This window comes from Fundulus heteroclitus, chromosome 4, assembly GCF_011125445.2.
Source record: "Fundulus heteroclitus isolate FHET01 chromosome 4, MU-UCD_Fhet_4.1, whole genome shotgun sequence".
Taxonomy (NCBI): domain Eukaryota; kingdom Metazoa; phylum Chordata; class Actinopteri; order Cyprinodontiformes; family Fundulidae; genus Fundulus; species Fundulus heteroclitus.
In genome coordinates this window covers 3,855,417-3,877,813 of record NC_046364.1, presented here as the reverse complement: position 1 = coordinate 3,877,813, position 22,397 = coordinate 3,855,417, and the positions used below count along the sequence as shown (strand labels likewise).

General features: G+C 41.6%; 2 protein-coding genes across 3 annotated transcripts in view; one reads left to right on the top strand and one right to left on the bottom strand.

Annotated features, from left to right (window-relative positions):
* Positions 1-115: 115 nt before the first annotated feature.
* Positions 116-14,619, top strand: tubgcp4 (tubulin, gamma complex associated protein 4). Of its 2 annotated transcripts, XM_012880749.3 has the most exons (18): positions 116-343; positions 2,153-2,281; positions 2,487-2,609; positions 2,683-2,736; positions 2,819-2,875; positions 3,190-3,269; positions 4,011-4,212; positions 4,307-4,472; positions 4,550-4,674; positions 4,743-4,793; positions 4,877-4,982; positions 7,137-7,244; positions 9,416-9,560; positions 9,645-9,822; positions 9,912-10,046; positions 13,400-13,519; positions 13,594-13,733; positions 13,805-14,619. In XM_012880749.3, the coding sequence occupies exons 1-18, from the start codon at positions 266-268 to the stop codon at positions 13,809-13,811; spliced, it is 2,004 nt and encodes a 667-aa protein (XP_012736203.2). In that variant the 5' UTR covers positions 116-265; the 3' UTR covers positions 13,812-14,619. The 2 variants fall into 2 exon arrangements, with proteins under 2 accessions (XP_012736203.2, XP_035991788.1); XM_036135895.1 differs by lacking the exon at positions 13,594-13,733.
* A 920-nt stretch (positions 14,620-15,539) lies between these two features.
* tp53bp1 (tumor protein p53 binding protein, 1) overlaps positions 15,540-22,397 on the bottom strand; it is a 36,629-nt gene continuing 29,771 nt past the window's right edge. The window contains exons 22-27 of the mRNA XM_036135894.1: positions 21,938-22,117; positions 19,266-19,469; positions 19,048-19,142; positions 17,684-17,880; positions 15,927-16,066; positions 15,540-15,843 (exon numbers count right to left, since the gene is read on the bottom strand). Coding sequence (XP_035991787.1) covers positions 15,638-15,843; positions 15,927-16,066; positions 17,684-17,880; positions 19,048-19,142; positions 19,266-19,469; positions 21,938-22,117 — 1,022 coding nt within the window. The 3' untranslated portion in view covers positions 15,540-15,637. The remainder of the gene's footprint in view (positions 15,844-15,926; positions 16,067-17,683; positions 17,881-19,047; positions 19,143-19,265; positions 19,470-21,937; positions 22,118-22,397) is intronic.

Genomic DNA, 22,397 nt, shown 5'->3' with positions numbered 1-22,397 from the left:
AACATACATACAGAGAACATAGACGTTCACTACTTTCTGCCACATGCAATATGGCGGTAACGTCAACGTGCAAACCTGCGCCTGTGTTGGCAACCACAGTAACTGCGGAAGTGCTTGCTTTCGTTTCCGGCGCAGCGGATACAAACTCAGGCGGCGATTGCTCGTTTGGAACGGCGCCTGCCGTCCTCGGTGTTTGACGTCGGGTCTGTTTTTGTCCGTGAATGAATGCTAAAAGACGATCGGCTTCGATCGTCTGAATAAAAATATGATCCACGAGCTGCTGCTGGCGCTGAGCGGATACCCCGGAAGCATTTTCACATGGAACAAACGGACAGGCCTGCAGGTAAAGGCGCTGCAAACTGGGAGCTTGTTGCTAGCTATTTTATTTATTTTAAAACCACTGATCTCTATTTATTCTCTGGATTCTCTGGCCGAAAACCTGAAGTCGTTGGCCGCCATATTGATGCTACCTACTCTCACGGAGTCACGCCATAAACATGCCGACGTTTGTAGTTGATTGCAATATTATTAAAGGCAGAAATGTGTGTGTGCTGTATACATACGCTGTGTATGTTATTTATAGATATACATATACACTTGAGTGTGTATGGCAGTACGTGAATCTTGTCATAGCATTTGCATTTTTCTACAAAGAGAACATATATTAAACATGGGTGCTAATAATAATAATAATAATAATAATAATAATAATACATTTAATTTACACTGCACTTATTATCGAAAGATCTCCAAGTGCTACAAAGAAAATGTGCTCTTCTATTATTGGGAGTTTCCATGTGAATTTTTGGACATTGAAGTATAATAGTGCATTTCTTGTTGTAACTATGAGCAGAAAGCAAAATATGAATTTTATGTTGCCTGTCATTTTGCAAATTTATGTGATTTTGCTAGTGTAGAAACTGAAGCTGTGGAGTGATTAAATTGGTTCATTACTTTAGCTCTATTGTAAATCTATGACAGGTTTAAATGCTACACAGACACAGCATAAAAATAAATGGCATCATGCGTGCACAATTTGCAAATAGAAATATACTATAGCATTAACAGACACGTACATGTAATTCAGTCTTGATGTAAAATCTTGAAATTATATGTTATATGTAATTACCATAACAATGTAATCAATACATTATTAGTATTATTACATGTACCTCATCAATTTAGCACTTTTGGCACATCATCAGATAGTGTGCGTGTGCGCCTATGTAATATTTTTGATATCTAACTAAAGTATTATTATGCTCCATTAACACACTAATTTTGTGGAGATGGATTTGTATAATATGCTATATTACATGATTTATAGAGTTCATACTGAATATGCAATGTGATGTGCCTATTCTTTTTTACCATAAATTACAGTAATCTACTGATGCTATGAAATGAAACAGCAAGTGCGCGTCGTTGTATGTGTCTGACACTGCACATGCATATATATATATATATATATATATATATATATATATATATATATATATATATATATATATATATATATATATATATATATAAAATCTGTGCTTAAAACTTCGGTTCTTAACGATGTAAACTATATTGCCAAAGAGACTCACTGCTGCAGCTCTCTTCCCTTCCATGTGGAGCAAACCCACTTTAAACATTTTACTGACGCCCAAAGGTCCATTAATTGTTACGTAGCATTTGTCATTTGGAAACTATGTTTTTTTTTATTTATTTTTTTATTATGATTATATTGCAGATGAGGTTAGTTTTGCCAGCATTAGAAATCAGATATTTATTTATTTATTTATTTGTAAATATTGTAATTTAAAAAAAATCAGATTCATGCTTTTGCATTTATTGGCTGGTTATTTATTTTTTTATTCGTTTTTAAAGCCATTTAATGGATTTAGTTTTTAAAAGCTGTTTCAATCTTTGATTTTCTGTTCAATGATCACATTTATTTTAATTTCTTCAAAAGAAAAAATGGTTCCTGTTAACTCAGTTGCTGAGAGGTTCTTTTAAACTGGATGACTTCTTTTTAAAGCGTCGCTGTTTTTCCACCACAGCGCGTCAGGAATCCTTTTTAAAAGACGAGGGTCCCTCCTGGTTTTTCTCAGTTGAACATTGTATGTGTTAATTTTTTTATTTTTTATTTTTTTTTCCCTCTCAGGTGTCCCAGGATCTTCCCTTCCTTCACCCGAGTGAGACCAGCGTCCTGAACCGGCTCTGCAAACTGGGCTCAGATTACATTCGCTTCACAGAGTTCATTGAGCAGCACACCGGCCACGTTCACCAGCAGGTGAGTCCCGATGCGCATAGAGTCACTGCCAAGACAAATTATTCATGTTATTCTCTGTCGGTTCTCTGTGTTTGAGTTATTATTCTGCTGAAGGCATTGGAAGCGCTTCTGTTCATTTCTTTTTAGCTTTTATTGACTCTATAATAATAATAAAATGGAATAAAACATGGGTTTGCATGCGGTGCTTTTTTTTTTTTTACTCCAGGAGCATCACAGCAGCCAGCCGACCCAGACGGGGCTCCATGGCATCTACCTGCGGGCTTTTTGCACGGGGCTGGACTCCATGCTGCAGCCGTACCGACAGGCCCTGCTGGACCTGGAACAGGAAGTAACGTTTCCACGCGGCACCGCCTGAGCAAGCGTGCGGCCAGAGGCTTATTTTATCTTGTGTTGTCTTTCAGTTCCTCGGGGATCCACACCTGACCATTTCCCATGTGAATTACAAGCTGGACCAGGTAATAAACTGTTAATTAAACGTAGATATTGTTTTTGCAGCGACGCGAGCCGTTCGTCTAATGCTGCGCTTGTCTGATGAAGTTTCAGCTGCTGTTCCCCTCTGTGGTCGTGGTGGTGGAGACCATAAAATCCCAGAAGGTAGGGAGTCTTTACCGACGAGTTGATCGAGAAAATCTGCTGGAATGTGACGTAAAACGTTGCATTTTTTACCAATAAAGGCTTTATGATTGTGAACCGCTACACTGTGATGCTGTGATGGCGGCTGTGATGCGATGTGTTGTTCTCCCCCCACATCTGGACTATTTACCCTTTTTCAGAACCTCACCTGTAGCGTTTGCTCAGCTCTGAATTGTCCGTCACTGTTTTCACCCTTAAACACCTGCTGACCTGCGTTTATCTGCCCTGTTGCGTGTCGCTGAGGTTAACTAACAGAGTCGTCCGTGCTGCTTTAGATCCACGGCTGTCAGATCTTGGAGACGGTGTACAAGCACAGCTGTGGGGGGCTTCCTCCGGTACGCATAGCTCTGGAAAAGTGAGTCTGACTTATTTTCATTCTGGAAAGTTTGGGACCTGCCAGATTTGGAGCGTTCCAGCGTGGCTTACACTGAGTTTCCTAGTTTTTGTTTCCGTCTTTGGTGACTCTGAGGTAGGGCTGGGCGATATGGATTAAAAAATAAATCTCCGATTTTATCATACCAAATCCGATTAATCGATTTTTTTTTCCTCCTTTTTGTTTCATAAAAAGAAATTAAAGAAATTATTTTAAAACCTTGCTTTTATGTCAAGTATTTCGTCAGGGAGTTGACCTGAATTCAAAGTGCAACTAAAAACAAGCTGTGAAACTTGTAAAACAAGATGGCAGCCGTGCCATTATAAACAATGAAAATATAACAAAACATTTGCTGCTAGTGGTATTACACATTGAGCTAAGAACAGGCTTCACTGCACTTGTGAACTTCAAACTAAGTTAAAAAAAAAAAAAGTAAATAAGTAAATGAAGTACCTCGTATTATGGTAAAAAAAAGTTTCCACTTAACATTTTGACAATAATTTTGCCTAAACATATATTCAGCATCACATGCTGTTCTCTTCATGGAAGCCCAATGAGTGTATTGGCAACAAAAAAATCCAGATTTTCCAAAAATGAAATCTTAAAGAATTGTAAATTCGAATTAATCGATTAAATCGATTTATCGCCCAGCCCTACTCTGAGGTCCACAGTAAACAGCCTCCTCCTCTTCCTCCTCCTCTTCCTCGTTGTGTCTCCCTGCAGGATCCTGGCCGTGTGTCACGGTGTGATGTACAAGCAGCTGGCGGCGTGGATGCTGCACGGCCTGCTGCTGGACCAAAGCGAGGAGTTCTTCATAAAGCAGGGCCCCGGTGCAGGAGGCCCGGCTGCCAACCAGGACGAAGAGGAGGAGGACCTGGGTCTGGGAGGTCTGAGCGGGAAGCAGCTGCGAGAGCTTCAGGACCTGGTGAGGCGCTGCATCCAGGAGGCGTTGGTGGCTCGTTAGCGGCTCGTTAGCGGCGGCTCGTTAGCGGCGGCTCGTTAACTCTGGGCCGTTGCAGAGGCTGATCGAGGAGGAGAACATGCTGGCGCCGTCTCTTCAGCAGTTCTCTCTGCGCACGGAGATGCTGCCGTCCTACATCCCCGTCCGGGTGGCCGAGAAGATCCTGTTCGTGGGCGAGTCCGTTCAGATGTTCGAGAACCACAACCACAGCCCGTCCAGAGCCGGTAGCGTCCCGCACGTCCGCGGCAGGCGTCTCCGTTCGCGGCTCCCCGTCCTGATCGCACGTCCGGTTCTGTTTCAGGCTCCATCCTGAAGCACCAGGAGGACGCCTTCGCCGCCGAGCTGCACCGACTCAAGCAGCAGCCTCTCTTCAGCCTGGTGGACTTTGAGAACCTGATCGACGGGATCCGGAGCACGGTGGCAGAGGTCAGTGCAGCCGCGTGAAATAAGCCGGTACTGTGAGCTGCTCCGCGTGAACTCTCCCTGTTCTGCAGCATCTGTGGACGCTGATGGTGGAGGAGGCGGACCTGCTGGGACAGCTGAAGGTTTGTGACCGTCCGCTTTGTTCCTGCACCTTAGAGGTTTTTTTAAAAACAAAGAGCTGCATTAACGTCTGCGTCTCCTCCAGATCGTTAAGGACTTCTACTTGTTGGGTCGCGGGGAGCTCTACCAGGTTTTTATTGATCTGGCTCAACACATGCTGAAGGCGCCTCCAACGGCCGTCACTGAGCACGGTCAGTACTTCCTCCTCTTTATGCTGGTGAAGATTCTCAGTCATCCAGTTTCATGGTCATTCCAAAAAAAGTAGAAAACAAAGCAGCTGGACTTGTTTTCCGTAGTTGAAGACGTTTCTTCCTCTCCAGGAAGCTTTCTCAATTCAAAAAGTCTGGAGTACTCCACATTACTCCAGACTTTTTGAAGTGAGAAAGCTTCCTGGAGAGGAAGCGAAACATCTTCCCTCCTCTTGTTTTGACGTATTTCTCCTCCTACTTTTTAATCTATTTTTTTTAATTTTATTTCTTTTTCCATATTTGTAATTTCTTCTGGACTATTCTTTGTTAAAGCACTGAGGCAGCCCTTGCTCACGTTTGGATACATTAGGGCAGGACGATATAGACAAAAAAAGCATATCGATAAAATAGAAATCATATAGATCGATAATTATCTACAAATTCAAAACATATTTCCTAAGTTGAGCCCTGGCCTTTTTATGCTGTTGCTTAGCAACCTATTTTTAGATACAGACACAAACACTGAATTCAAACTCAATCCTTTATTCAATAAGCTTTTTGCCAAAACTGCAAGTTTTTATAGAAGAAAAAAGAACGTGTGCTCTTTGACCTCTATGAAGGGGGCGGGGCTTGGTTCCTGGGTCTGCGTTGTGATTGGTTGGGAGGATGTAATGACTGTAATATTAACCTACATGGCTAGAATGCAAAAAGGAGGGGAAACTTTTATTCTATTGAACTTTTTATTGACCTTTTTTTACGTCGTTGAACGTCTATCGATCGATGTATATTGTTACTGATTTATGGTCCAGCCCTAAGCTACATGTTGGATGTGTGACTGAAGGAGAACCGACACGAGATCCTGTCAGTTTTAGGGTTTGTACTGAGAGCCGGTATGAAAGCGGCCGCGGGGCCACATGGGCCGTTCCTCATGGAGCAACAAGCTTCATCTTTATCTTTACCTCCTAACCGTGTTTTTAAGCTCACAATCCAACCCAAAGATTGTTCTGTTTATCTTCTCCACCTTAAACACGGCGAGGCGACTGATGGGCGGAGCTAACGTTCTGCTCTCACATGTTCGCCTCGCTGACCTTCATCTACAATGTTGGCAACTACTTAGCAACTTTTCACAGCTTTCTAGGGACTATTTTATTAAATAACAGAGACAATCTCTATTATTCAATAGAGATTGATCTTTTTCTGTCTTGTTTGAGATTTTGAATACAAAACTTCCACCAGATTATAATAAATTTACATCCCCCTTTGTAAACATAATCTTTAATGGGTAAAAGTATTTTTTTTTATATTCTTCTCGTGAGACGGTTGCACTTAAATAGATCCTCCGTTACTTCACGCAGCCTCTCCTTCATTCAGCTCATCCACTGTAGTGCCTCTGCTATGGTTTGGCTAACACTGATAATATAAAATATAAATGTAGTTTGGTTTCAGGTAAAATATTCTTTAATAATTGAAATTATTTAGAATTTGAGCATATTTAGAGTGTTTTTTATCATTTTCTGTCTTGTCAGCATTGACATTCTCTCCTACAACACTTTTTATTCAATATAGTGTTTTAGCCTTTTGTTTATTCATACATTTATTTAGATGTTTTTATTGCTCTATTTCTATAAAAGATATTTATTTTGTACCTTTTTTTTTTTTTTTTTTTCATTTTGTTTGCTTTTGTTCCAAATCTTTAAAAAAAAATAGATAAATAAAACACAGTCAGTGATCATGATTTGTTTTTGGTTTTTACCCTTTTGTTTGATTAAAAAGGTATAGATAAGGAGTATAGTTAATAGTAGTATCAATAAATGCTTAACGATACCTTTTAACCTCACTTTAAAGGTGGAATCAGTTATTTATTAGACAGCTGCTTGATCAACGGCTCATTTTTGTCTGAAATGATGAAAATATTAAGGCGAGGCCCTCTGAAAATGAGCCCTTTTTTTTAAATAGTATTTAATTATTTTAAATGCCTCAGCCATGCGGTGCTGAAGGTGGCTGAGCACAAAGATCCACGGTCCGTCTCTCATCTGTTTGTAGCTGAAACACAAACCTTCACGCCGTTGTCCCGTAGCGACGTGACCTACCTGGCTTCCGGCCGTCAGGTGTTGCTCGTTGCTGCGGTTTTCAGGTGTTTGTGCTCTCTGCCTGCAGACGTTAACGTGGCCTTCCAGCAGGCCGCCCACAAGGTTCTTCTGGACGACGACAACCTGCTGCCTCTGCTGCACCTCACCGTGGACCACCAGGGCAAAGACGGCAAAGGTCTGCTCACGCCTTCAGTTCAAACACCGGATCCTGGGGGAGGAAATGAGGCTAGCACAGAGCAAGTAGTTCTTCCAGAGCAAGCAGTTCTTCCAGAGCAAGTAGTTCTTCCAGAGCAAGTAGTTCTTCCAGAGCAAGTAGTTCTTCCAGAGCAAGTAGTTCTTTCAGAGCAAGTAGTTCTTTCAGAGCAAGTAGTTCTTCCAGAGCAACTAATTCTTCCAGAGCAAGTAGTTCTTTCAGAGCAAATAGTTCTTCCACAGCAAGTAGTTCTTCCACAGCAAGTAGTTCTTCCATAGCAAATAGTTCTTCCACAGCAAGTAGTTCTTCCACAGCAAGTAATTCTTCCAGAGCAAGTAGTTCTTTCAGAGCAAGTAGTTCTTTCAGAGCAAGTTCTTTCAGAGCAAGTAGTTCTTCCACAGCAAGTAGTTCTTTCAGAGCAAATAGTTCTTCCACAGCAAGTAGTTCTTCCACAGCAAGTAATTCTTCCAGAGCAAGTAGTTCTTTCAGAGCAAGTAGTTCTTCCAGAGCAAGTAGTTCTTCTAGAGCAAGTAGTTCTTTCAGAGCAAGTAGTTCTTCCAGAGCAAGTAGTTCTTCCAGAGCAAGTAGTTCTTTCAGAGCAAGTAGTTCTTCCAGAGCAAGTAATTCTTCCAGAGCAAGTAGTTCTTTCAGAGCAAGTAGTTCTTTCAGAGCAAGTAGTTCTTTCAGAGCAAGTAGTTCTTCCAGAGCAAGTCGTTCTTCCAGAGCAAGTAGCTCCTGGTGAACTCGATGCGTCATGAGGAAACTGTTTCAGTGAACTCTCTGAGATGTGGCGATGGATCCGCATTAGATGATGATGTGGTTTGGAAACGTTCACCAGCCTGAGCTTCCCTGGAACCCACAGGTTTCTGTCTGGGTGGCCGAGCTCAGAGAACGGGTCCTTTCTGCTGCTGCCCCTCATAAACGATCACAGACAGCGATGGTTTTCCTTTTCCAGGGGGAAACTCGTTATCAGAGTGCTTAAAAATCCCTCCACTGTGTCCTCTGTTACCAGTTTTTGTCAGTTGTGGGTTGATTCAATTAAATTTTATTTATATAGCTCCAATTCATGGTACATTTCATCTCAAGGCTCTTTCCAAAGTCAGCTTCCATCAGATCCTCCAGGTTGGTGAGAAAGTTTCCTCTCTAAGGAAACCCAGCAGGTTGCATCAAGTCTCTCCAAGCAGCATTCACTCCTCCTGAAAGAGCGTAGAGCCACAGTGGACAGTCGTCTGCATTGTTGATGGCTTTGCAGCAATCCCTCATACTGAGCATGCATGAAGCGACAGTGGAGAGGAAAACTCCCCTTTAACAGGGAGGAGAACCTCCAGCAGAACCAGAACCAGGCTCAGTGTGAACGCTCATCTGCCTCCACCCACTGGGGCTTAGAGAAGACAGAGCAGAGACACAGAAAGCACAGAAGCTCACATTGACCCAGGAGTACTTTCTATGTTAGAGAAGACAGAGCAGAGACACAGAAAGCTCAGAAGCTCACATTGACCCAGGAGTACTTTCTATGTTAGATGGTAGTAGAGGATGATCTGCCTTAGAGAAGACGATGTTGGCCTGAAATTCCCCAGAACTTCTGACTTTTCCTGTTTGGCTCATGAAATTCAGGAGCTTGGGGAGAAATCAAGAGTTTTCCTGGTGTGAGCGTGATTATATTGCTGCTCACAGTGATTTGGGTTCCTCTTTAAGCTCACACACTGCAAAAATAGAACTAAAAACAAGTAAAATGTTCTTAAAATGAGTGTATTTGCCCTTGATTTGAGCAGGTAAATGAGACTATTTGCCAATGGAATAAGATTTTTTCACCTAAATAGGAACAATTCATCTCCATCATCTTATTTCAAGTGCAGTATATCTAATTATCTTAATTTTAGGGGTAAAAATACTCATTCCATTGGCAAATAATCTTATTTACCTGCTCAAATCAAGGGTAAATACATTAATTTTAAGAAAATTGTACTTATTTTTAGTTTTCTGTTTGCAGTGCAGGCTCCTTTCCTGAAGTCTAAAGCTTTCTGTTAATTATAGCGTTCTTTCACCTCATTTAAGGTAACACCTTCAGTTCACCAGGAGTGATTGGCCTGTTTTATGCTCAGATTAACGGGTTTTATCCACCAGAAGATAATTATTTGCTCCCCGTCTTTCAGAGGCGTCGGGCCCCAGAGAAGGAGCCACCCCTCCCCAGGACTCGTCGCCCCGCGAGGTCCCTCCCACCGGCTGGGCGGCCCTCGGCCTCGCCTACAAAGTCCAGTGGCCGCTGCACATCCTCTTCACGCCCGCCGTCCTGGAGAAGTGCGTATGGGGCGAGCGCCGCGCCCGCCTTCGTCTCTGACATCCGCTCATCCTCCTCCCCCTCCCCCCCCCGTCTGCCCGCAGGTACAACGTGGTGTTCAGGTACCTGCTGGGCGTGCGGCGGGTCCAGTCGCAGCTGCAGCACTGCTGGGCTCTGCAGATGCAGAGGAAGCACCTGAAGTCCAGCCAGTCCGACGCGGTGAAGTGGCGCCTCAGAAACCACATGGTCTTCCTCATCGACAACCTGCAGTACTACCTGCAGGTAGGATGCTGCTGCAGATGTTCTCTCTGAGCTCTGAAGTCATAAAAACCAGACAGGTGAAGGACCAACATGTCCCTCTGTGTCTCCAGGTGGACGTCCTGGAGTCCCAGTTCACGCAGCTGCTCCAGCAGATCAACTCCACCAGGGACTTTGAGAGCATCCGATTGGCCCACGATCACTTCCTCAGCAACCTGCTGGCCCAGTCCTTCATCCTCCTGAAGCCGGTAGAGCGCTGCCCCCCCCCCCCCCCAACCCCACCCCAGTACCCCTGAACCCCGACACGCCCTGGTTTAGACCCGTTTGGGGCGCCCCCTGGTGGCGGAGACCATTCAACACATTCACAAACAGCAATGCATCACCTATGGCCAGCTTCTTCTTCTTTATTTTAATGTATTTCTTTCAGACAGACAACTCCACCAACTAAAAAAAGTATATGTATAAATGGAATAATTAAAAGTCCACAAGACTAAAGCTATAAAACTTTGTTTTAAATATTGTTTTAGAGAGAGAGAGAGAGATACAGAGAGATCTATATATAAAAATGTAACTAATCAAAGTCACATCTGAGGTTATACTTGCAGGTTCATAAAATGAAATATTTTGTTTTTATTAGTACTTTTTAATTCAATTCAATTTTATTTATATAGCGCTAAATCATGAAACATGTCATCTCAAGGCACTTTACAAAATCAAGTTCAATCATATTATACAGATTGGGTCAGATTATACAGATTGGTCAAAAATGTCCTATATAAGGAAACCAGTTGATTGCATCAAAGTCCCGACAAGCAGCATTCACTCCTGGGGAACCGTAGAGCCACAGGAAGAGTCATCTGCATTGTACATGGCTTTGCTGCAATCCCTCATACTGAGCAAGCATGAAGCGACAGTGGGAAGAAAAACTCCCCATTAACGGGAAGGAAAACCTCCGGCAGAACCGGGCTCAGTATGAACGGTCATCTGCCTCGACCGACTGGGGTTACAGAAGACAGAACAGAGACACAACAAGAGAAACAAAAAAGCACAGAAGCACACATTGATCATGTTAAAGATATGTAATGTAGCGCTGGTGCTCATAACGATGAATATACATGTTGGTTGTGATTTTGTTGTAATTTTATTGATCACTTCTTTCTTTTTTTTGTCGGTGGAATTTGTTGGTCTGTCTGAAAAATAGTATTTAAATAATAAAAAAAAAGAAAAAAAGCTGGCCATAGGTGATGCATTGCTGTCTGTGAATGTGCTGAATGGTGTCCGCCACCAGGGGGCGCCTAAAAATGGACTCAAACGGGGCTCAACGTTGAGCCTCGCCCTGATCCACAGCACTGAGCTATATTATACACTGGAGTGCTAATCACCGTCTGTTTGAACGAGTCGCTTTGAAGCCACCAGCCGCCATATTGGTACTCCCTATTTCCCCCCAGTAACTAGGGAATACACTCCTGATCAAAATCTTAAGACCAGTCAAAAAATTGCAAGAATTTGCATTTTGCACTATTGGATCTTAAGAAGGTTCTAAGTAGAGCTTCACAATGTTAAAAGGACAAATCAGTGCAAGAGACAAGAACATTTGAGCAGGGAATTGTCTGAAAACTGCATTTATACTCAAACATGATTTTTTCAGCTGATCAAAAGTTTAAGACCATAGCTCAAAAAAACCCGAAAACCCCCCAAAACAGAAATCAAAATGTCAAAAAAAAGGACTCAGTAATGAGTAGCTCCACCATTGTTGTTGATGACTTCAAACAATCGTTTAGGCATGCTCGATGCCAGTGTTTCCAGGAGGCTAGTGGGAACGTTGCTCCAAGTGTTGAAGATGGCTTCACGAAGGGCATCCATTGTCTGGAACTGATGTCCATTTTTGTAAACTTCCCTTGCCATCCATCCCCAAATGTTCTCAATTGGGTTTAGATCCGGGGAACATGCAGGATGGTCCAAAAGAGTGATGTTATTCTCTTGGAAGAACTCCTTTGTCAGGCGGGCATTGTGAACTGCAGCATTGTCCTTTTGAAAACCCCAATCATTACCACACAGACGAGGGCCCTCAGTCATGAGGGATGCCCGCTGCAACATCTCCACATAGCCAGCTGCTGTTTGACGCCCCTGCACAACCTGAAGCTCCATTGTTCCATTGAAGGAAAACGCACCCCAAATCATGATGGCGCCCCCACCACTGTGCCGTGTAGAAAACATCTCAGGTGGGATCTCCCTGTCATGCCAGTAACGTTGGAAGCCATCAGGACCATCAAGGTTAAATTTTTTCTCATCAGAGAAGACAACTTTCTTTCACCTTTCAATGTCCCATGTTTGGTGCATCCTTTCAAAGTCCAAACGGGCAATTCTGTGGCGTTGAAGAAGACGTGGCCTTTGAAGACGTTTTTTGTTTCTGAAGCCCTTCTCTCGCAGATGCCGTCTGATGGTTATTGGGCTGCAGTCAGCACCAGTAATGGCCTTAATTTGGGTAGAGGATTGTCCCGTGTCTTGACGGACAGCCAATCGGATCCTGCGGCTCAGAGCTGGTGAAATTTTTTGGGGTCTACCACTTGACTTTTTTGTTCCATAACCCTCAGGATCATTTAAAAAATGCAAAATGACTGTCTTACTGCGTCCAACCTCAGCAGCGATGGCACGTTGTGAGAGGCCTTGCTTATGCAGCTCAACAATCCTACCACGTTCAAAGTCAGTGAGCTTTTTTGCTTTTGCCATCAGGAGGTCTTGACAGTGTAAAGACTTCACAGAAAATGACATGGAATCCAGATGTTTGCACAGCTTTTGGCTTTTAAAGACTATGGTCTTAAACTTTTGATCAGCTGAAAAAATCATGTTTGAGTGTAAATGCAGTTTTCAGACAATTCCCTGCTCAAATGTTCTTGTCTCTTGCACTGATTTGTCCTTTTAATATTGTGAAGCTCTACTTAGAACCTTCTTAAGATCCAGTGGTGCAAAATGCAAATTCTTGCAATTTTTTGACTGGTCTTAAGATTTTGATCAGGAGTGTATGTGCGCTACAGCATCGAATAACGAGGATTTTCTCATGTTCAGGGGGGGATTAAGACTTTTAAAATGTCAAATGCCATATACTTTTATGTTGTGTTCTAAAAATATCAAGTACTGAGAAAGTCATGTGCAGAAATATTTTGCATTTTATTCATTTAAATATATATGTTTAACATTTATAAATATATAAATAACAATATACAAAAACGTATATTTACATATGTGTATACATATATATACATATACACATATTTATATATACATATATATATATATATATTTAATATAAATAACATGTAAAATATTTCAGCACCTAATTTCCTAGTAGTTTATACTGTTAGTACATCCACTGACTGTAGAATTACCTGTGAAACGTTTTCACTCAGCCAGAAAACTGCTTGTTGTTACAACCAAATCCTGTGGGATTCTGTGAGAGTAGGGAGTAGCAAGATGGCGGCCAGGGACTTCAGTTTTTTGGCAAAATCAGCACTCCAGTGTATTATATAGCTCAGTGGTTGAGCCATGCTCCGATCCACAGACACCCCGGCCCCTTCCTGTCTGACCTCCGACCTCTCCGCAGGTGTTCCACTGTCTGAATGAGATCCTGGAGCTGTGTCAGAGCTTCTGCTCGCTGGTTGGTCAGAGCGTCGCTTCGCTGGACGATCGAGGATCGGCTCAGCAGCTCGACCTGCTGGTCAAGGTGAGACACCCCCCCAACCCCCCCCACCGCCCCGTCCTCAGATCCCGTTCCCGGCTCTAACGCTGAGCTTTCAGGGGTTCCGGCGCCAGTCCTCCATGCTGTTCAAAATCCTGTCGAGCGTGAGGAACCATCAGATCAACTCGGACCTGGCTCAGCTGCTGCTGCGTCTGGACTACAACAAGTACTACACGCAGGCCGGCGGCACGCTGGGCGGGTACGCGCCACTCCAGACGCAGCTCGCCGCATCCAAACTTCAGCTTATCTGATAAAAGTCTTTGTTTTCAGGGTTTAAGAGGAGCTGGGAGCGTTTCTTCATCTCAGCCTGGACTCAAACGTCTTCACCAGAAACACTGCTGAGGTCTGCTGAACGCCTCCAGAGACGATCCGATCAGCAGAAACTCCTCTGGGCTCATTTCAAGTCTGCACGTCAGCTTTGGCTCATTTGTGACTTAAAAATAAGATGCAAGACTGGATTAGCTTTACCTCAGACTCTGTCTAGGAAAATGTTGCCATCTTGCTGCATTTCTTGGGTTAAAGGGAATGTTGCACATTAAGCATGACAGGAAAATCCTGTGGAAGGAGAAAAACCGGTCGCTGTAACCAGAACAATGATGGTTTTTAAAATATTCTTCTTCTTGAACACCTGATTTAAATAAAAGGCTCCTGCAAAAACAACTGAAAAAAGGCCTTAAGTGGACTTCTTAATGTTTAATGTAAAGAAAATCCTAAAGAAGTGCAAAAACATTGCATTTAAATAGCTAAAATTAGTTCTTCAGGTGTTTCTTCAGTTGTTCTGCAGCACTGAACCTGGTACTGACCCGTTTCCTCTGATCAGAGCCAACGTTCATGTTTCTCTTATAGAGATTAGGGTGATGGCTCTGAGGCCTGTACACCAGTGGCAACATCCAAAAAAACACATTTACATTCTCTAAAAGCTTAATGATTAGATTAGATGGACAAATCAGGATGGAGACTGGTGCAGCACAGGAAGTCATTAACGGCCCACATGTTGCTTTGTAACGTTAGAAAAGTCATTTGGATTGATGTTAATATTTAAATTGTGTATTTCATAAATAAATGAATTTTCAATTCACATCTAATCATGAATTCCTTTTTTTTTTTGTTTAAAATGTAGAAATAGGAGTTTGTATTTAATTCTGTAGTAATTTTGGGTATTGAAGACACTGAGCTATATAAAACACTGGAGTGCTGATTTTGCCGAAAAACTGAAGTCACTGGCCGCCATCTTGCTACTCCCTACTCTCACAGAAACCCATAGGATTTGGTTGCAACAACAAGCAGTTTTCTGGCTGTGTGAAAACGTTTCACAGGTAATTTTACAGTCAGTGGATGTACTAACACTATCAACTACAAGGAAATTAGGTGCTGAAATATTTTACATGTTCATATTATATATATATATATAAGTATGTATATATGTATACACATATGTAAATATATGTTTTTGTATATTATTTATATATTTATAAATGTTAAACATATATTTTAAATGAATAAAATGCAAAATATTTCAGCACATGACTTTCTCAGTACTTGATATTTTTAGAACATAACATAAAACTATATGGCATTTGACATTTTAAAAGTCTTAAGCTCCCCTGAACATGAGAAAATCCTCGTTATTCGATGCTGTAGCGCACATATTCCCTAGTTACTGGAGGAAAATAGGGAGTACCAATATGGCGGCTGGTGGCTTCAAAACGACTCGTTCAAAAAGACGATGATTAGCACTCCAGTGTATTATATAGATCAGTGGTTGAAGACCATTCAGACGCGTCTTTTAAATGTTTTCCTTCCTCAAACCAGCCCGGTTCTGCAGGCAGTTTGTTTTTATTTTTTTGGGCCGTTCATCTGACCGGTTTTCATCCAGAACCATAAACCGTTTAAAATTAACCTCACCAAGCGGTAAAACTAGAGATCCAACACAGCTTAAGGTATAAAACGTAAATATATTTAACTGAATGGGTGTAAAAAAAAAAAAAAAAAAAAAAAAATCAGATAAAATGAAACATGTCACAATTTATTGTCCCATAAAAACACAACTTATGTACAGCGGAGGCATGCAACGGAGCGCGGAGCTTGGTCGATGGCGGCGGATTAGGATGAGGAGGAGGAGGATGAGGAGGCGTAGTCATGGCGATACTGAGGCCTGCTGCTGAAACCCAGACGCTCCCCGCAGATCACGCTCTGGATGAGCCACTCGGCGGACACCATCGGCACTTCCTGCGACGTCACGCTCTTCTCCAGCGCCGGCGGACAGGCGGGGTCCGCCACCACCACGTCGTACTTCCCGGCTGGAACCTCTGCGGGAGGGAGAACCAAAACAATCAGCAAAGATTCCCCCCAGCAGGAGGCGTAGGTTCACGTCAGGGCGCGGTTCTGGTACCGGAGCCGTCGGCGCCGTCGGTCTGGACCTGCCGTACGGACGAGGCGCCGCCCATGGTGGCCAGCTGGGCCCACAGCTCGTCCGGCTTCTGGGACAGCAGCAGGAAGCGCAGCGCTTTGAAGGGGCTGGAGCGCGGATGCCTGAGGAGGAGGAGGAGGAGGAGGAGGAAGAGCGGAGATGAGCCGGAGCAGAACAGGTGTTGTTAAATTAAAAAAACTCAACTTAAGGTTTTAAAATTTACTTTAATCGGTAGCTGTTTCCAAAATTATAAAATACACACCACAAATTAATAAAACAGGGTCTTCTTATGCTATTTTTAACTCTTTCACTTCACTTTTGATAGATTTCTCGGTAAAAAAAACAAAAAAAAAAACTCCAGTAAAGGTTGTAAAATTTACTTTAATCGGTAGCTGTTTCCACATTTATAAAATACACACCACAAATTAATAAAACAGGGTCTTCTTATGCTATTTTTAACTCTTTCACTTCACTTTTGATAGATTTCTCGGTAAAAAAAAAAAAAAAAAAAACTCAAGTAAAGGTTGTAAAATTTACTTTAATCGGTAGCTGTTTCCACATTTATAAAATACACACCACAAAGTAATAAAGTAAGCTCTTCCTACGCTGATTTTTAGAAGAAGTGGCGAGTTCACCCAGCGGACTTGCTAGTCCTTCAATCAATAATGCAAATGTGCATCACGTGATTTTTTTTTACTGTTTAGAAAATGTTTAAAGACCTTGTTTTATTAATTTGTGGTGTGTATTTTGTAATTTTGGAAACAGCTACCGATTAAAGTAAATTTTAAAACCTTGACTTGAGTTTTTTTAATTTTTTGGTTTTAACTGAGAAATCTATCAGAAGTCACGTGACAGTGTTCAGCCCAGCCTCCCTCGCTGCAACCACTGATCTATATTATACACTGGAGTGCTGATCACCGTCTTTTTGAACGAGTCGCTGTGAAGCCACCAGCCGCCATATTGGTACTCCCTATTTCCCACCAGTAACCAGGGAATATGTGCGCTACAGCATCGAATAACGAGGATTTTCTCATGTTCAGGGGGGCTTAAGACTTTTAAAATGTCAAATGCCATATACTTTTATGTTATGTTCTAAAACTATCAAATACTGAGAAAGTCATGTGCTGAAATATTTTGCATTTTATTCGTTTAAATATATATGTTTAACATTTATAAATATATAAATAACAAGACACAAAAACATATATTTACATACATAGACAGAGAGAGATACATAGAGAGAGATAGACACAGACATAGATAGATAGAGATAGAGAGAGAGAGAGAGAGACACACACATAGAGAGATAGAGAGATAGAGATAGATATAGATAGAGAGATATAGATATATATATACACACACAGAGAGAGATATACACACACTATATATAGATATATATATAGAGAGAGAGATATATATATAGATATATATAGATATATATATATATAATATATATATATATACACACACATACATACATAACATATATATATATATATATATATATATATATATATAGATATATATATATATATATATATATATATATTATATATATATATAGGGAGTAGGGAGTAGCAAGATGGCGGCCAGTGACTTCAGTTTTTCGGCAAAATCAGCACTCCAGTGTATTATATAGCTCAGTGGCTGCAACGCGTGCTCCCGACACGCGGGAAACAGATTTCCATGGGGGAACAGAACACCGGCGGCCCATTTTAACCGACGCGGCGGCGTCTCACCACTCCACGATGGCGTCGTCCGGCCCCACGCCGGCCGGCAGCAGGTAGTTCCTGTAGTTCAGCAGCTTGTTCTCTTTGCAGCAGTCCCGCACCCAGATATGGGAGACGCACGGCACGCCGCTGGCCAGACACAGCAGGTACTTCCTGGTGCGGCAGTGCTGGTCGGCGATGAGGAGGCTCTGATACGCCGCCTTGCACTGAAGACGGAGGAGACGGCAGGATGAGACATCGCCCCTATAATCTCCTCCTAACACTGCAAAAACTGATCTAAAAATAAGTAAAATATTCTTAAAGTTTGCGTATTTATGCTTGATTTGAGCAGGTAAATAAGATAATTTGCCAATGGAATGAGTATTTTTACCCCTAAAATAAGATAATCACATATACTGCACTTGAAATAAGATGATTGAGATGAATTGTTCCTGTTTTAAGTCCAAAAATCTTATTCTATTGGCAAATCATCTTATTTACCTGCTCAAATCAAGGACAAACACACTAATTTTAAGAAGATTTTACGTATTTCTAGTTCTGTTTTTGCAGCGAACCTGTCAGAACTTTTCAGGATTCTGTTTTCTTCTTTTATCCATTAAGTTTTATTCTTACCTTTTCTTCTCTAACGCTTTTCCAGCTTTATCTTTATTCCTTTTACTAAAACTGTCGGCCTCTACGTGTCAATATTGCGTTAAAACACTTTTTAAACATTGCTGGTAAATAGGAAGAAAATGTGAAAAAGCAACAAAAGTCCAAACACACGCCAAAGAACACTTTGACCTCCATTTATTTTAAAGATGTTATTCAAGGGTTCAGAACCAGGTGCACATGCAAGAAAAAAATGGGTAAAGTGCTTTGTGCCCATTGTAAAGAAAGAAAATACATTATTCTCCATTTATTGTGTTTCTGTTACATTTTATTCTGCAAAAAGGGAACTAAAAGTAAGTCAAATCTTCTTGAAATTAGTGTATTTGTTGTTGATTTGAGCATCAGCTGACGGAATAAGATTTTTGGAATTAAAATAGGATCTCCATCTTATTTCAAGTGAATATATCAATTTTATTTTAGGGGTTAAATACTGATTTCATTGGCAGATTGTCTTGTTTTTCTGCTTTAATCAAGGACAAATACATTAATTTCAAGAAAACCTGACTTTCAATTCCATTTTTGCAGAATTATAATAAATGTAACAACCAATAAATGCAGAATAATGTATTTATTTTTCTTTACACTTGGCAGAAAGCACTTTTACCCATTTTTGTTGCACGTTTAACTGGTTCTGAACCCTGGAATAACACCTTTAAAATGAAAACCAGCAGTGACCTGAACATTTGATCTCATTAATTTAGCTGTCAGGTTGTTTTTTTTCTGACCTGCTCCTCGTTAAAGTCCGGCAGGATGAAGCCTCCGCCAGCCTGCAGCTGCGACTCTGTGTACGGCTTGTTGTACGGACCCGTCTGAACGTAATCTGCCGGTAAAATAAACCTTAATCAGTCAAACAAAGAAACCATCTGCAGCTTTAAAGCATAAAAAAATAAAAAATAAACTCTTTAACGTGAGCTCTGGGCTCAGGACGTGGATTCTGGCTCACCCTCCTCCTCTTCCTCCTCCTCGTTGCCGGCGGCGACCTTGTTGGTCATGCGGTCGACCTCGGACGACGCCGTCAGCATGAAGGCGAAGCCCATGAACAGAGACGCGTTCTGAGGCAGCGGCCCGTGGGTCTCCGCCACGTCGCAGGACCGGCCCGGCAGGTCGGTGCCGCTGCCGGAGGTGTTGCAAACGCCGACGCGCTGACCTGGAGCCAGAGACGCAGCGCTGACGTCACAGGAGGAAATTAAAGGAAGGAGGGAGGTCCTTAGGGACTCAGGGGTCCCTTTGGCTCACTTTTAGAGTATAAAAACTGAACATTTATGATGAATTTCTAATAGGGCTGAACAATTAATCGCATTTTCAATATAATCGCGATTTAAAAAAACGCAATTTCCAAATCGCAGAGTCTGCAATTTTTGGCTATGTAACAATCAGGGAATTAGACGCGTCCATTAGGTGTTGGTAAAATGTTTAAAGTGGGTTTGCCTCCACATGGAAGGGAAGACAGTTGCAGCAGTGCGATAATCTAATTTTATTACTTGTTTTAGAGTTTATATAATCATACATACACTGCAAAAAGGGAACTAAAAGTAAAATTTTCTAGAAATTAGTCTATTTTTCATTGATTTGAACAGGTGAATAAGACTATTTGCCAATGGGATTAGTAGTTCTACCCCTAAAATAAGATAATTAGATATTCTGCACTTGAAAAATGATGATGGAGATGAATTGTTCCTACTTTAAGGGCAAAAATCTTATTCCATTGGCAAATAATCTTATTTACCTGCTCAAATCAAGAAGAAATGCACTAATTTCAAGAAAAACTTTCTTAATTTTGGTTCCCTTTTTGCAGTGTAGCATTAAGTACAGGTCAATCAGTTTAATACATAGACTTGCTTGTTGGTTGCACTTTATGTTCAACAAGGATCGATGTCCAAATCAATTAAAAGCTGTTCTCTTGAATAATATTCTGATTAATAGAAAAATTAAAAGTTCTTGTTTTAAATAGTCCTTGTTTACAAACGTCTTTATTTAGACGCCATTTTTGTTGTTTGTGGTTAATGCAGAGAAAAGTCAAAATTGCAATTTTTGTTGAAATATATCGTAGGCAGAGCGCAATAATTTCTGCCCTGAGTTTAGATGCTGTGGGTCTTTTAGCAACTAATCTGCACAGCGAGGAAACAAAATGATTTGTTGTTTGTATATGGAAGAGAAGAGAGTTGCAGCAGTGAGATAATCTTATTGTATTACTTGTTTTAGAGTTTATATAATCATACATACACTGCAAAAAGGGAACTAAAAGTAAGTAAAATTTTCTAGAAATTAGTCTATTTTTCATTGATTTGAACAGGTGAATAAGACTATTTGCCAATGGGAATAGTAGTTCTACCCCTAAAATAAGATAATTAGATATTCTGCACTTGAAAAATTATGATGGAGATGAATTGTTCCTACTTTAAGGGCAAAAATCTTATTCCATTGGCAAATAATCTTATTTACCTGCTCAAATCAAGAAGAAATGCACTAATTTCATGAAAAATTTTCTTAATTTTGGTTCCCTTTTTGCAGTGTAGCATTAAGTACAGGTCAATCAGTTTAATACATAGACTTGCTTGTTGGTTGCACTTTATGTTCAACAAGGATTGATGTCCAAATCAACTAAAAGCTGTTCTCTTGAACAATATTCTGATTAATAGCAACATTAAAAGTTCTTGTTTTAAATAGACCTTGTTTACAAACGTCTTTATTTAGAGGCCATTTTTGTTGCTTGTGGTTAATGCAGAGAAAAGTCAAAATTGCAATTTTGGTTGAAATATATTGTTGGCAGAACGCAATAATTTCTGCTCTGAGTTTAGATGCTGTGGGTCTTTTAGCAACTAATCTGCACAGCGAGGAAACAAATTGATTTGTTGTTTGTATATGTTTAAAAAGACATGATAAATTAAACTGGGGGAAAAAATAAAACGCATTAAATCACAATATTAAGAAAAAAAATCGCAATTAGATTATTTTCCAAAATCGTTCAGCCCTAATTTTTAAATATGGAGGATAAAAAGGAGAACACAGACCAGAACATCTAAACATCTCAGATGGTGAGTGTAGGAACCCTGAAACCACCGAACCTCCTCAACAACCCACAAGTCCCGAGTGGATCCTAAAAAAGTGACGTTAGAGATCTAACGTTGTGCCTCCGAGTCTCTTTTCAGCCACCAAGCGCTTCCTAAGTGGGGAGTCTAACACACCAGGTGAGCTACGGTCCCTCCACCTGGACACCCACAACCCAGAGCAGCAGCAGCAGGTCGTTGATTACCGGGTCAGCAGCGGCGGCCGGAGCAGGATGGGGGGGGCGTCACAGTGTCTCACGCACGCAGGTTTCACACACAATCAGGAATCAATGCTTTAAAAAAACACTTTAAAACACCTTCTAAAAAGGAATTAGAAACTCCAGCGACCCACGCTGTAAAAAAAATTATTCCTAAAAGTCCATTTTTCTGTAGAGTTTTCTTAAAATGTTTTAAAATCCATCAACAAGTCGGGTCACTTGTGCTAAAATCTAAAAAATCATTTAAAATTTACATTTCACACAGCTCACCCCAAACCATTTCCCCTTATAAACCCCCCCCCACCCCATATTTAGGTCCGGTCACGGTCCAGGTGGGCGGATCCCCGTACCGGCTCTGGCTCCTCCCCCTCGCCGGCCCCTCTTGGAGGGCAGCCTGCTCTCCTCAGACGACATCAGCCTCCTCTTTCCGGAGGGGCCGGGGGTCCGGGGACTGCTGGAGGAGCTTTTGCTGGGCGTGTTCGGACCCCCGGGCGTTGACCTGCGCCGCCTCTTCCCCTCCACCAAGTTATCTGAGGAACAGAACGACCCATTTAGAAAAGATGAGAGAAGAGAAGACAACAGGAGGGGGGGCTGCCCTGATCTGAGCGTGCCCAGACTTGGCGCTGCTGGCTTTCTTTGAAAACAAACACTCTTCAGTAGGGCTGTGCATAAAAAACACTAGACAGATTAATATCAATGTTTTTATGAGCGATTTAATATTGATTTTCTGGCTTTAAATATCGGTATATACCTCCCAGCCCCTAGGGGGCGCTATTACAGCGCGTCATTACTGTTCACAGCGAGGAAGAG